Source organism: Cetorhinus maximus, chromosome 2, assembly GCF_964194155.1.
Source record: "Cetorhinus maximus chromosome 2, sCetMax3.hap1.1, whole genome shotgun sequence".
Lineage (NCBI taxonomy): Eukaryota > Metazoa > Chordata > Chondrichthyes > Lamniformes > Cetorhinidae > Cetorhinus > Cetorhinus maximus.
The window spans coordinates 167,467,468-167,480,963 of record NC_135880.1 but is presented as its reverse complement, the minus strand read 5'-3'; the positions used below and the strand labels follow the sequence as shown (position 1 = coordinate 167,480,963).

Here is a 13,496-nt window from a genome sequence, read left to right as displayed (position 1 = left end):
ATCGCCTGAGTGGGCAGATAAGCTAGAGGACCGACTACAATCATATCAATGTGGCTGTGCCTGACCTGTCTCAGCAGCAAAGGAATGGTCACTGTATACAAGGTTTCCCCGTTGCACAACTGCTTCCCTCCCCTCCCACCCCCCCCCACCCTGCATGTGCTTGCGCGCTGTCTTCAACTGAAGGGCACCTCCTTCCCCACCAGCCCCAACGCAACTCAACCTTGAAGTCCAACAGGTGACCCTAGCGAGTGCTCCATAATGTTACTGTGTGCTCACCTCCGAGTTGCCCTCAAAGTGCAGCCCGCCAAGTGCATGCCTTTTACATGCTGTTGTGAAACACGTCGGCATGCAATCATGCCAACATGGTCGAACGATCCAGCGGTGGAGTGGGGGGGTTGGGGAGAACGATTCTGGTGGGCTGGCCTTATAATGACATGCTGATGTATTACAATAAGGTTACTGACGTCCGATGGCAGGAAATGTGGCCTGCTGCCGGTGGGCAGAGTGGACGATCGCAAACCGGTTCACGACACCGTGACACCCATTTTTGGCCTTCTCGCCATATTGTCCACTCACGCCACCGAACATGCCCGACGCCAGCGGGGGAGCACTGATGATTCCACCCATTATTGTAGATTTGGAGTCACATGTGGGTCTGACCAGGTAAGGGCAGCAGATTTCCCTCCCTTGAGCTCCGAGATCTCAGAGGGTTGGAAGACTGGAAGAAGTTTCTAAGATCAGGAAAGGTGAACAGGAGTTTGAAAAGGAGTATGAAAACTGCAAAATCAAGACATTGCTGAACCAGGAGCCCATGTAGCCCAGTGAGAACATGGTGTTAGACTAACAGGACAAGTTACAATGTTCAGTTACTTCATGGTCATCATTACTGATAGAAGATTTTTAAAATCTAATTAATTGACTTCAGATTGCACGGCTGCAATGGTGGGATTTGAACTCTTGCCTCCCAATCATCAGTCCAGACTTCTAGGATACTGAGCCAGTAACATAACTACTATGCTACTTTACCTTTGTTAAATTGTTTGACTACATCCATGCCTCAGTTCATCTATTGCACTAAACCTCATCCACGCCTTCATTATCTCCGCATTTGACTATTCCAGTGCCCTCCTGGCCAGCCTTCACCTTACATAAACATAAGTTCATTGATAGCTTTGCTGCCCACATTCTAATGTTTACAAAGTCCTGTTCACCTATCACCCATGTTCTCACTGATCTGCATTGGCTCCTGATTCAGCAATGCCTCGATTTTACAATTTTTATTATTTTTTTCCAAATCCCTCCATAGTTCACCCTTCCCTATCTCAATAATGTCTTCCAGCCCTACAACCCTCAGACAGATTCAAGCGAGGCATTGAAGAGGGAATTAGATGATTATTTGAAAATAAACAACCTGCAGGGTTACAGGAGAAGGCAAGAGAATGGCACGAGGTAAAATGCTAATTTGGAGAGCCAGTATAGACACGATGGACCAAATGGCCTTCCTCTGTGCTGTAACAATTCTATGATATGTCTGAGCTCCATCAGTTCTGGCCTCTTGCTCATCCCCAGTTTTATTTTTTTTAATTTGTTCATGGGATGTGGGCGTCACTGGCTAAGCCAGCATTTATTGCCCATCCCTAATTGCCCTTGTTCAGAGAGCATGTAAGAGCCAACTACATTGCTGTGGGTCTGGAGTCACATGTAGGCAGACCAGGTAAGGACAGCAGACTTAAGGGTGAACCAGATGGGTTTTTACAACAATCGACAACGATTTCATGGTCATCATTAGACTTTTAATTCCATATTTTTATTGGCTTGGATTCAAATTCCACCATCTGCCATGGCGGGATTCAAACCCTGGTCCCCAGAGCATTACCCTGGGTTTAGTCCAGCAACAATACTGCGCCATTGTCTCCCTCCATGAAGCCCTCTGCCTCCCTACCTCTCTCTCCTCCTTTAAGCTGCTCCTTACAGCCCACATCTTCGACCAAGCTTTTTGCCTACGTGCCCTAATATCTCCTGATGTGGCTTGGTGTCAACTTTTGTTTTGATGTTGCTCCTGTGGAGTGTCTTGACATGTTTGATTATGTTAAAAGCAACATATAAAACAATGCAAGCTGTTGGCATATCTAACTGTATGTAAAACTGCAGACCCCTCTTGAGTTGCTGTGCATTTTCCATTGCAAAACAGGTAAATATAGCATTTGACAAGCATCAATAAGCTCCCAAGACCCTGCTTTCTCCCCAAATGATAAAGCACATCAGCAGGTATGAAAATTGTTAATAGAAATGAGGGCTTCTTGAGCTCATTTTTTTTGGGTTACATAGAATAAATATTTAATACAAAAATGAAATAGCCCACAATATTTGCAACATGTGGAATGGTCATGGGATATGAATTCAACAGACAGAGGTTATTATGTGTACCCCTGCACAAATGGCCTGGTCGAAAAGGCTCGGGTTTTAAAAAGAATCTTAAGGGAAAAGTGAGGATTACAGAGACTGAGTTTCAGAGTCTAGGGAGATGCTGGAATATGCTCCTGGAGAGGTGGTGGCATAGTGGTATTGTTGCTGGACTGGTAATCCAGAGACCCAAGGTAATGCTCTGGGGACCTGGGTTCAAATCGAATTTGAATCCAATAAAAATCTTGAATTAAAAGGCTGGCAATGACCATGAAATCATTGCCGATTGTCGTTAAAAACCCATCTGGTTCACTAATGTCCTTTAGGGAAGGAAATATTGCCATCCTTACCTAATCTGGCCTACACGTGACTCCAGTCGCACAGCAATGTGGTTGACTCTCAAATGTCCTCTGAACAAGGGCAATTGGGAATGGGCAATAATGCTGGCCCAGCCAGCGACACCCACATCCCATAAAAAAAAATGCTCGCCGATGGTGGAGTGATGAAAATCAGGGATTCGCAAGAGGCCAAGGTTGGAGGAGTCTAGCAATCTTGGGGGACTGCAGAGCTGGAAGAGATCACAGATATGAGGAGGGGCAAGGATGTGATTCGACTTAAAAACAAGAATGAGAATCTTAAATTTGGGGTGTTGCCAGCCCATGTAGATCAGCGAGCACAGAATACCTATTATGTAAGAGATGCTGCAAAGTAAGACAATTTATGTAACTTTTTCAGTTGTTTGGCAACATTTTTCATCTACAACCTGTATCTGTTAGCGAAATAGATTTAAAACGATTAAATCTGGAAGGCACTAGATAATATTCCATCTTGACTTTAGCAGTCTACTTTCCAATCTCAAGGTTGCAGATGCAATGTTAACTGCCATTAAATCTAAGCCTTGAAGCTATGTGACTCTCAACACACCTGCCAATTAAACCATTGTGCTGAAGAGAAGTTACAAATAACCTCAGTTGGTTATAAACAAAAAGCTAAAAGCTACTGCGGATGCTGGAAATCCAAAACAAAATAAAAACAGAATTACCTGGAAAAACTCAGCAAGTCTGGCAGCATCGGCGGAGAAGAAATCAGTCAACGTTTCGAGCCCTCATGGCCCTTCGGCAGAACTGAAGCATAGTTTCAACAAGGGAGAAATATAAATTGGTTTAAGGTGGGTGGGGGGGAAGAGACACATTGAGGGTGTGGTGTGAGCAGATAATCAAAAGATGTCAGAGACAAAAGGGTCAAAGAGGTGTTGAAGGTGGTGGTCTTTGTCTGAGAAAAGTGCTAATTAAGAATGGAAGACAGGATATTCAAAGTACAGCTCTAGTGGGGGTGGGGTGGAAAGACTAAAGGTTTTAGTTTTAGATTTAAAAATAATGGAAATAGGTGGGGAAAGAAGAATCTATATAAATTGTTGAAAAAAAAGGCGGGTGGGGGGGGAAAAGAAACGGGGTGGGGATGGGGGGAGGGGGAGTTTAAGATCTAAAGTTGTTGAATTCAATATTCAGCCCAGAAGGCTGTAAAGTGCCTAGTCGGAAGATGAGGTGCTGTTCCTCCAGTTTGCGTTGGGCTTCACTGGAACAATGCAGCAAGCCAAGGACAGACATGTGGGCAAGAGAACAGGGTGGAGTGTTAAAATGGCAAGCGACAGGGAGGTTTGGGTCTTTCTTGCGGACAGACCGCAGGTGTTCCGCAAAACGGTCGCCCAGTTTGCGTTTGGTCTCTCCAATGTAGAGGAGACCGCATTGGGAGCAACGAATGCAGTAGACTAAGTTAGGGGAAATGCAAGTGAAATGCTGCTTCACTTGAAAGGAGTGTTTGGGCCCTTGGACGGTGAGGAGAGAGGAAGTGAAGGGGCAGGTGTTGCATCTTCTGCGTGGGCATGGGGAGGTGCCATAAGTGGAGGTTGAGGAGTAGGGGGTGATGGAGGAGTGGACCAGGGTGTCCCGGAGGGAACGATCCCTACGGAATGCCGTCAAGGGGGGTGAAGGGAAGATGTGTTTGGTGGTGGCATCATGCTGGAGTTGGCGGAAATGGCGGAGGATGATCCTTTGAATGCGGAGGCTGGTGGGGTGATAAGTGAGGACAAGGGGGACCCTATCATGTTTCTGGGAAGGAGGAGAAGGCATGAGGGAGGATGCGCGGGATATGGGCCGGACACGGTTGAGGGCCCTGTCAACGACCGTGGATGGAAAACCTCGGTTAAGGAAGAAGGAGGACATGTCAGAGGAGCTGTTTTTGAAGGTAGCGTCATCAGAACAGATGCCTGTCAGAACAGAACAGATGCCTGTCTCTTTATGGGGTATGTGGAACATTCCTTGTTCCAGTCCTACTCCGGCCCCCTCCCACAACTCTTTCTCCGGTACATCGATGATTACTTCAGTGCTGCTTCATGCTCTCGTCGGGACCTGGAAAAATTTATTAATTTTGCTTCCAATCTCCACCCCACCATCATCTTCACATGGTCCATCTCTGACACTTCTCTTCCCTTCCTTGACCTCTCTGTCTCAATTTCTGATGATAGACTGTCCACCAATATCCATTACAAGCCTACCGACTCCCACAGCTACCTCGACTACAGCTCCTCACACGCCGCTTACTGTAAAGACTCCATCCCATTCTCTCAGTTCCTTCGCCTCCGTCGCATCTGTTCTGATGACGCTACCTTCAAAAACAGCTCCACTTATGGCACCTCCCCATGCCCACGCAGAAGATGCAACACCTGCCCCTTCACTTCCTCTCTCCTCACCGTCCAAGGGCCCAAACACTCCTTTCAAGTGAAGCAGCATTTCACTTGCATTTCCCCTAACTTAGTCTACTGCATTCGTTGCTCCCAATGCGGTCTCCTCTACATTGGAGAGACCAAACGCAAACTGGGCGACCGTTTTGCGGAACACCTGCGGTCTGTCCGCAAGAAAGACCCAAACCTCCCTGTCGCTTACCATTTTAACACTCCACCCTGTTCTCTTGCCCACATGTCTGTCCTTGGCTTGCTGCATTGTTCCAGTGAAGCCCAACGCAAACTGGAGGAACAGCACCTCATCTTCCGACTAGGCACTTTACAGCCTTCTGGGCTGAATATTGAATTCAACAACTTTAGATCTTAAACTCCCCCTCCCCCCATCCCCACCCCGTTTCTTTTCCCCCCCCACCCGCCTTTTTTTTCAACAATTTATATAGATTCTTCTTTCCCCACCTATTTCCATTATTTTTAAATCTAAAACTAAAACCTTTAGTCTTTCCACCCCACCCCCACTAGAGCTGTACTTTGAATATCCTGTCTTCCATTCTTAATTAGCACTTTTCTCAGACAAAGACCACCACCTTCAACACCTCTTTGACCCTTTTGTCTCTGACATCTTTTGATTATCTGCTCACACCACACCCTCAATGTGTCTCTTCCCCCCCACCCACCTTAAACCAATTTATATTTCTCCCTTGTTGAAACTATGCTTCAGTTCTGCCGAAGGGCCATGAGGGCTCGAAACGTTGACTGATTTCTTCTCCGCCGATGCTGCCAGACTTGCTGAGTTTTTCCAGGTAATTCTGTTTTTATTCAGTTGGTTATATCAGTGGACCAATAAAGGCTTTTGATCTATTGAAGGAATGTCACTTCTCTAACCTGTGACTGCATTCCTATACCAACGATGGCTTTCTGGCATTAACTCCAATAGGAAATTAAAAAATCAAGAGAGGTATAAAATGGGATGTGATTCAATGTCACCTCTTCTACATTCTCACAGAGCCAAATCTAACTCATTGTGTCTAGAGTAGAGAGACAAATAGACCTTTCAAAAAGAGAGTATTTCCTGAAGAAAGGAATTATTTTCCAAGTGCATTGCTTAGTTACATTCATATTAGTTTAGTAAACTTGCAATGTCAATTAACGGAACAAGCTGAGGCCTCGTTGGCACTCTTATGATCCATGGCACTATTCAAAGGAGAGCAGGGGAATTCTACCCCAAGTGTCCAGGCCAATATATATACCTCAACTGACACTACTAAAACAGATTACCTGGTCACATTATCACATTTGCTGTTTGTGGGATCTTGCTCTGCACAAATTGCCTGCTGTGTTTCCTGCATTACAACAGTGACTACACTTCAGAGGGACTTAATTGGTTGTAAAGTGCTTTGGGAAATTCTTTGGTCCTAAAAGATGCTATTTATTGCAATATCTTTCTTTTAAAGCACTTTTTTCCTGGCCTTTTGACAGGTGCGAATGGTATTGTTGAATTGGTGTGCTTGGTTTCTCCGAATGAAGAAACCTGGAGAAGGAAAGACTAGTATGCCCTACAGGTACAATCAGCAACAGCAACAGAGCATCAGCAGCATGGAAATGAGTGGGCTACCCGGTCATCGGTCTAGCAATGGTAACATGATCTACTTCGGCTATCATACAATGGAGAACCCCTGCTGCCCTCCCAGCAGCGACTCAGGTGTGATGTGTGGCCGGATCACATGCTCACCGTCCAAGGACAATGGCAATGCTCAGAGCACCCCTCTGGTGGGAAGCTCTCCGGAGATAACGAAGATTCTGGAGGAGCTGCAGTTCATTGCCAGGCGCTTCCGGGACCAGGATGAGGGTGAAGCTATCTGCAGCGAATGGAAGTTTGCCGCCGCAGTGGTCGACAGACTGTGCTTAGTGGCATTTACAGTTTTTTCTATAATTTGTACATTTGCCATTTTAATGTCAGCCCCTAATTTCATAGAAGCAGTTTCGAAAGATTTTGCATGAGGCTCAATTTGAAGCAGTAAAATGTGTTTGTTTCCCAACGAAATCTTCAGAGGTCAGCCAACACAAAAATTTGAGAAGTGCTAAGTGTACCATATTGATTAAAGATGTTAAGGAAAGTCATTCCACAGAAAGCCCAACACATAGTACCTTCATTCCTAGCGCTGTGATTTTTAAAAAAATTCAATTGTCATTCATTTTCATTTCCATTCCAAGCAGGTGCATTTGTTGTGAAAACAATTGCATTCCTTCATTGTGCATTTTAATAATTATCAAATCTACATGTGTTTCCAGAAAGGATTTTGGTAACATGATCTGCCAAATTAATGGCTTGCTAATTTGCAGCTGCCAGGCAAGTCTAGTCCCCATGACAATTTAAATGACAAGAATCTTAGCAATGTAATTTGGAGATGGCATTCTTCCTTAATTAAAATATAGATGTCTGTTTTTCTCTAACATTAGTTTAAAAAAACCAAACGACTAAATGTTGCTTTTGGTGCAATTCGATCAGTACAAGGTTAGTTAGGGAGAAAAATAAAAGTTTTTTTTTGTTAAAGAAAGAATTTCTGGGCTGCAACCTTTATGATACAGAAAAAGAGAGAAAAATTGCATTGTGATACCAGGCTAAATGCCATATTGAAAAGACACATCTGAATAATTATATTTTCAATATATTCACTTTCTCCCAAGATGTCTTTCCTTTGTCAATGTTTGGTCATGCAAAAATAGTGTATTATCTTTAAATGTATTAATATGTAAGAAGTTGCTTGACTGGAGGTAATGACCGATGGTGGGTCTTTCATGAGAAGGACCTACAATTTATACATGTTGGTGATATGATTGAACTATTGGGGAGGTTAATACAGCTGATAAGAGCATGTGGGACTAACCATCAGCAGTGGGACGTGGTATTTAAGATATGGCTCATCCAAAACAATCTTCCATGGAGAAAAACAGTTTGTTAAACCCATAGGATGAACTATATACCATGCAATGTTATGGGGGGCTTGACAAATTATGCATTCAATGTGGCTACATATATTGGACTACATATATTGGATGCAATACACATGGATCCAATATATGCAGCTATTTATATTCTAGGAGCAAGTGTTAAAACAAAGCCCCATATTTGTGGGTTGGTGTAAAAGATCACCTCTTACTATTCAAAGAAGAATGGAGGAGTTCTCTCCAGTGACTTGACCAATATTGATCCCTCAACCAACATCACGAAAACAGGTTACCTGGTCATTACCTCATTGCTGTTTGAGGGACCTTACTGTTTGTAATTTGGCTCCTGTTTCCTAAATTACAACCATAAATACAATTTAGAAATACTTCATCAACTGAATTGCATATTAAGACATCCTGAGGTCATGAAAGGCTCTATATAAATGCAAGTTCTTTCTTTCTCTCCAGTGACTATCATTATATAGAATTAACAGCACAGTATCAGGACATTTGGCCCAACTGGTTTGTGTTGGTGTTTAAGTTCTACACCAGTTGCCTCCCCTTTACTTCATCTAACTCTATCTGCATATCCATCTATTCCTTTCTCTTTCATGTATTTATCTGGCTTTCCTCCAAGGTCACCTATTCTATTCATCTCAACTACTCCATGTGGTATAGCATGTTCTTTATTCTAACCACTGTCATGGCAAAATGTTGTAACATACCATTCGAACAAATATGTACATCTGAATTGAGCACAATCCTATTTTCCCATGGCCATTTCTGCCAAAGGTCTGGAAAAGAACTATTATTCAAGCCAGAAGGTGCAAATTAGCACCAAAAAAAATGGTAGCTGAATGAGCAACAGATGGGATGGAGAACAGCTGTAAGGGGCTATAAAACACATTTGTTAATTCACATATTCAGCTGTTTGGCACAGTTTCTCAGCTAGAAGGTAAATGACCATCAGCTAGTTACAGAGTGAAATCTTTCAGTCCTATTTATTAGTAATGTACATTGTGTTGAAACTAGTTTGTGCTACAGTTACACACACAAATGAAATGTATTTTTGGAACTATAAATGTTTGCTGAAAATCAAGAGTTTGATTTTGAAGTTTTCATTAAAGATGTCAGTAAATGAAGTGCACATTACTTGCACAGGGTCATTTATAAGGGCAACTGGCCATTTTAATGGTTGATAAATACTTCATGTTAATGCCACTGATCAAATATATTGTTATCACTCCAATAATTAGAAGGGTCCGCTCTGGGACACCTGTCCAAAACTGTGCTGCTACTATTAGAATAAGTTTCTCTTGTAACGTGTATTTTATTTCATCAGTTGTCTGAATGGAACAGTCAAATGAGGAAACCCTAAATGTTCATTTGTTTAATAGTTGGTGTTGCATTATAGACAAGATCTGCCTTTAGCCACCTAGCAGCTGCTGGAATTGTGCTATCTGATCCTTTATTTGTGATTTCTCTCTCAATCACAATCATGCCTAGCTACAGACCTGGCCCTAGTCTGACCCTTTGTGTGAGATATCACTGCTTTAAATACTAATCTTCTGTACTATGTTGCTCAACTCCAAATGAACTGCTAAGTCTTTGTTGGTGTTTAGATTTCTGGTAAGTGTGCTGGGAGTTTCATGTATTTGGCAATCTTTCTGTCCATTTCTCCAATTAATGTGGCTGTGTATGGATGTCATACAAAAGCTTTACTGATTTATCTAGCTGACTATAAATATGTGCTTTGTTAATGTTAATTGGTTCCTCTGTTTCTATTTAACTCATATGGCTCTAAAAATATGTGTTTATGCAATATAATGGTATTATAATAACTCCACTTAAGCAATAGTCTCAGGTAGATATAAAATAAAACTGATCGCTTTGCATAGTGACTAGCTAGTAATTTCTTACATTTGATGAGTGCCTCATCTGTCTGGTAAGCAAGAATTAAAAGTAGCAGTGAATTTTGTTTGTATTTGGTATATCATTATGTCAATGTTCGATTAAAATTTACAAGAGTAATACCTATAGCGGCTTAATGTTTTGTGTAAGTAATGTTGTGTCTTTGCTGGCTTGTTACATACTTTATATATCTCAGCACTGCAGAGATGACACTAGTTCTAAATCTACAAAAGGTTTATTTAGAGTGTTTTAAAATCTCATATTCACAGGATTTCTACATACATGTTCACAGCTCAGGTTACTCGAGTCTTTCATTGGAAGCTCCTGCTTACTTTTGCTCTGAAGCTACGCCCAGGCTTAATTAATCAAGCACAGTTAAGATAGATCAGTGAACAGACTAACACAATCAAATGCAGACCAATTAAACCATTGAACACGACAAATTTTAAAAAGGGTTCATTTTAGTTTTATTTTACCTCTTAACTTGGGATCAGTGAGCACTTGTAGGTAATAGTTAGGACACAGGAAAGATCTACAGAATATCTCACTAGACATGAATACCACAGTCTGCAGGAAACCTTTCCAATGATAAATGGATTGGTTAGCGTATATATACAATGCTGAAATATTTTCATTCCATTTTTATGGGGCAGTGATGGTCTATTACACTAAGGATGCATGCAGTGAAATGATGATTTAGTCTATCAAGAGCACTTCCTAACAGACGATGAATCACTTTCTTAATCCTGGAATCTGCCCAACTCACTCAATCCCCAGAAGGCATCAATTACCCATAGGTAAATATTTAACAGGAAGTAAAAATAAGAGCATTTTCAAAATATGAGAAGAATGTTGCAGGGGGGAATATGGTATAAGGGGTGGAATATAATGGTCTTGGAGGTGGACCCGTCCATCAGCTAGAGAGCCATGGTCACTTCAAGAAACCCCAGTGGCTCACTTGGCTTGCACTCTTGCCTCAAAATCATGTTCTGCTGCTGGACTTGAGGTACTACAGGCCGAGTATTCTTTATCTGTAAATCCAAAAACATCCAAAATACATTTTTAGTGCGGAAAGTCCCTGACCTGAGCTGACACAAACCTTGCCTACATTTAGAGTGAGAAGTCTAGTTGTTTGTCTGCACTGTTTACCTTGTGAACCCTCTCCTACAAGCAGAATCGCAGATGGCACCACGTGTGGGGACTTATTACAGGTTCCCTGTATTTATTATTCAGTGGTACATCTTACTTTTCTAGCCATTTTTTATTTACTTTAGACTATAGCTAGCCTGGGCTTCAGCTGTTGTAATGTAAGCAGACCTAGGCCTATATGCAGTATCTGAAAACCAAAATTATCTAAAATCCAAAACGCAATCAGTTTCAGTTGAAGGATACTCAACCTATTATAAATATGATTATTTTACTTCTTTTGTTCTCTTTGTAACTTGGAGCTCTAAGATTCAAAATCTTTCTTGTAGCGTTTATTTCGAAACTTCAACACACCAAAATCCAAAACTCTACACGTAATTCCTAAATTGAGCAAGTCCTCCAGCAAACTCCATTCCCTGACTATGCCACAAACACTCAGTAGGAGGCACACTGTATTGGCTTCTACAGGGACAGCAGGTAAATTAAGACAGATATTCTCCCACAGTTCTTGAACATTCAATCTTATGGGTGCAGTGCATAAAGAGGAGAGTAAAGGATTGAATAATTAACCCCAGCCAAGGGAAGATCGTGGAGTAGTGGATGGTGGAGTAATCCAGAGGCCCAGGCTAATGGTCTGGGGACATGGGTTCAAATCCTACTGCAGCTGGTGGAATTTAAATTTAATTAATAAATCTGGAATATAAAGCAGCATCAGTAATGGTGATATGAAACTATCATTGATTGTTGTAAAAACCCACCTGGTTCACTAATATCCTTTAGGGAGGGAATCTGCCATCCTTACCTGACTCTAGGCCCACAGCAATGTGGTTCACTCTTAACTGTCCTCTGAAATGATCTAGCAAGTCACTCAGTTCAAGGGCAATTAAGGATAGGCAACAGTGATGCCCACATCCCATAAAAATATATTTTTTTAAATGAGCTCTAATTTCTGTGCCTAGGCAGTCAAATGCAGTTACTGTAAGATCTGCCCCATTGCTTCTTATGCACTACAAAGTTCTACATTGCAATTTGGTTTCAATTTTATTTCTTAAAATAAATATTAAGTACTAGGCAAATTGGTATATTGCTGCTCCTTTATTTCTATTCCTGTTGCAAAAGATGCTTCACTTGCTAAAAATGCCCTTCATAATAATAATAAGTTGGTGAGTCTGCCAATTATCCAACCAGCTAAGGAATCTTTCTTGGAGAACAGCACATACATTTGGAAAATTGAAAAGAACTTAGGATTGTGATATGAAACCCAGATAAAACAAAGGAAAATCAGAATTTCTGGCAATCTGTGTTGAATAATAACCCAATTACCATTAGATTAAAAAATCTACTTGATCAAAATCTACTCATATGTGTCTGAAAGTCATTTTTTAAAACTCATTCATGGGATGTGAGCATTGCTGGCAAGGCCAGCATTTATTACCCATCCCTCATTGCCCTTGAGAGCAACTAAGAGTCAACTACGTTGCTGTGGATCTGAAGTCACATGGATAAGGATGGCAGATTTCCTTCCCTAAAGGACATTATTGAACCAGATGGGTTTTAACGACAATCGATGATAGGTCCATGGGCACCATTTCGGAGACCAGCTTTCAATACCAGATTTTTTTGTAATTAGTTGAATTTTTTAAATTTTTTTACTCAAATAAAATAAGTTCCTGAAGAATATCTTTGCTTCGTTAAACACCAGGAAGAGTGGCAATTTTTTCTTGATTTTATGAAATGGAGCAATATTTGTTTCTTCCCAATTGCTGTAAAAACATTTATACTGTAAATGTTTTCTGAGTTTAGTCTCCAATTCTATGAAGCAAAATTAGCCTTGTCTTCCACCTCATGGACTTTACTGCTGAATTGAAATACACGACAGGGGACATCTCGAAGGGAGTTCCTTTGAATACCATTTTTTATAAGCTCCAACGTCTCTGAAAGGAATAGTCATGCACTTAGAAATCTATTGGCAGTCATCACGTTCTTGTGTATTGAATATTAATATCTTACAGCAGCACAAATTATGGATCTTGTCAATGCAGATGGTCCGCAGGTAAGATCCACAGATAGTTCCAGTGTTACATTAACACAAATTTATCTTGGAAAGAATGAATTCCAACATGCAAATCATGCAATTATCTTTTCTCAGTTCAATCAGCTTTTCCTAATCAGCTTTTCGGTTTACCAGGTACCATCACTGTAGACTCAAACAGCAGCTTGCAAACATTTTCCAGGTTACGGACCCAAGCTGAAGTTGTTGTGCATTGTTTAAAATTTTGCTGGCTTCTGAAGCTCCTATCTCTGGACACAGGCTGATTGAATAGCTATCAAAGAGTAATTAAGTTTAAAT

At 41.5% G+C, this 13,496-nt stretch overlaps 1 protein-coding gene across 3 annotated transcripts in view; it reads left to right on the top strand.

The window, feature by feature from the left end:
* Nucleotides 1–10,119, top strand: part of chrna8 (cholinergic receptor, nicotinic, alpha 8) — a 412,535-nt gene extending 402,416 nt beyond the window's left edge. For all 3 annotated transcript variants that reach the window (XM_078570645.1, XM_078570627.1, XM_078570635.1), the window contains one exon: nucleotides 6,620–10,119. In XM_078570645.1, coding sequence (XP_078426771.1) covers nucleotides 6,620–7,141 — 522 coding nt within the window. In that variant the 3' untranslated portion in view covers nucleotides 7,142–10,119. The remainder of the gene's footprint in view (nucleotides 1–6,619) is intronic.
* The last annotated feature ends 3,377 nt before the right edge of the window (nucleotides 10,120–13,496 follow it).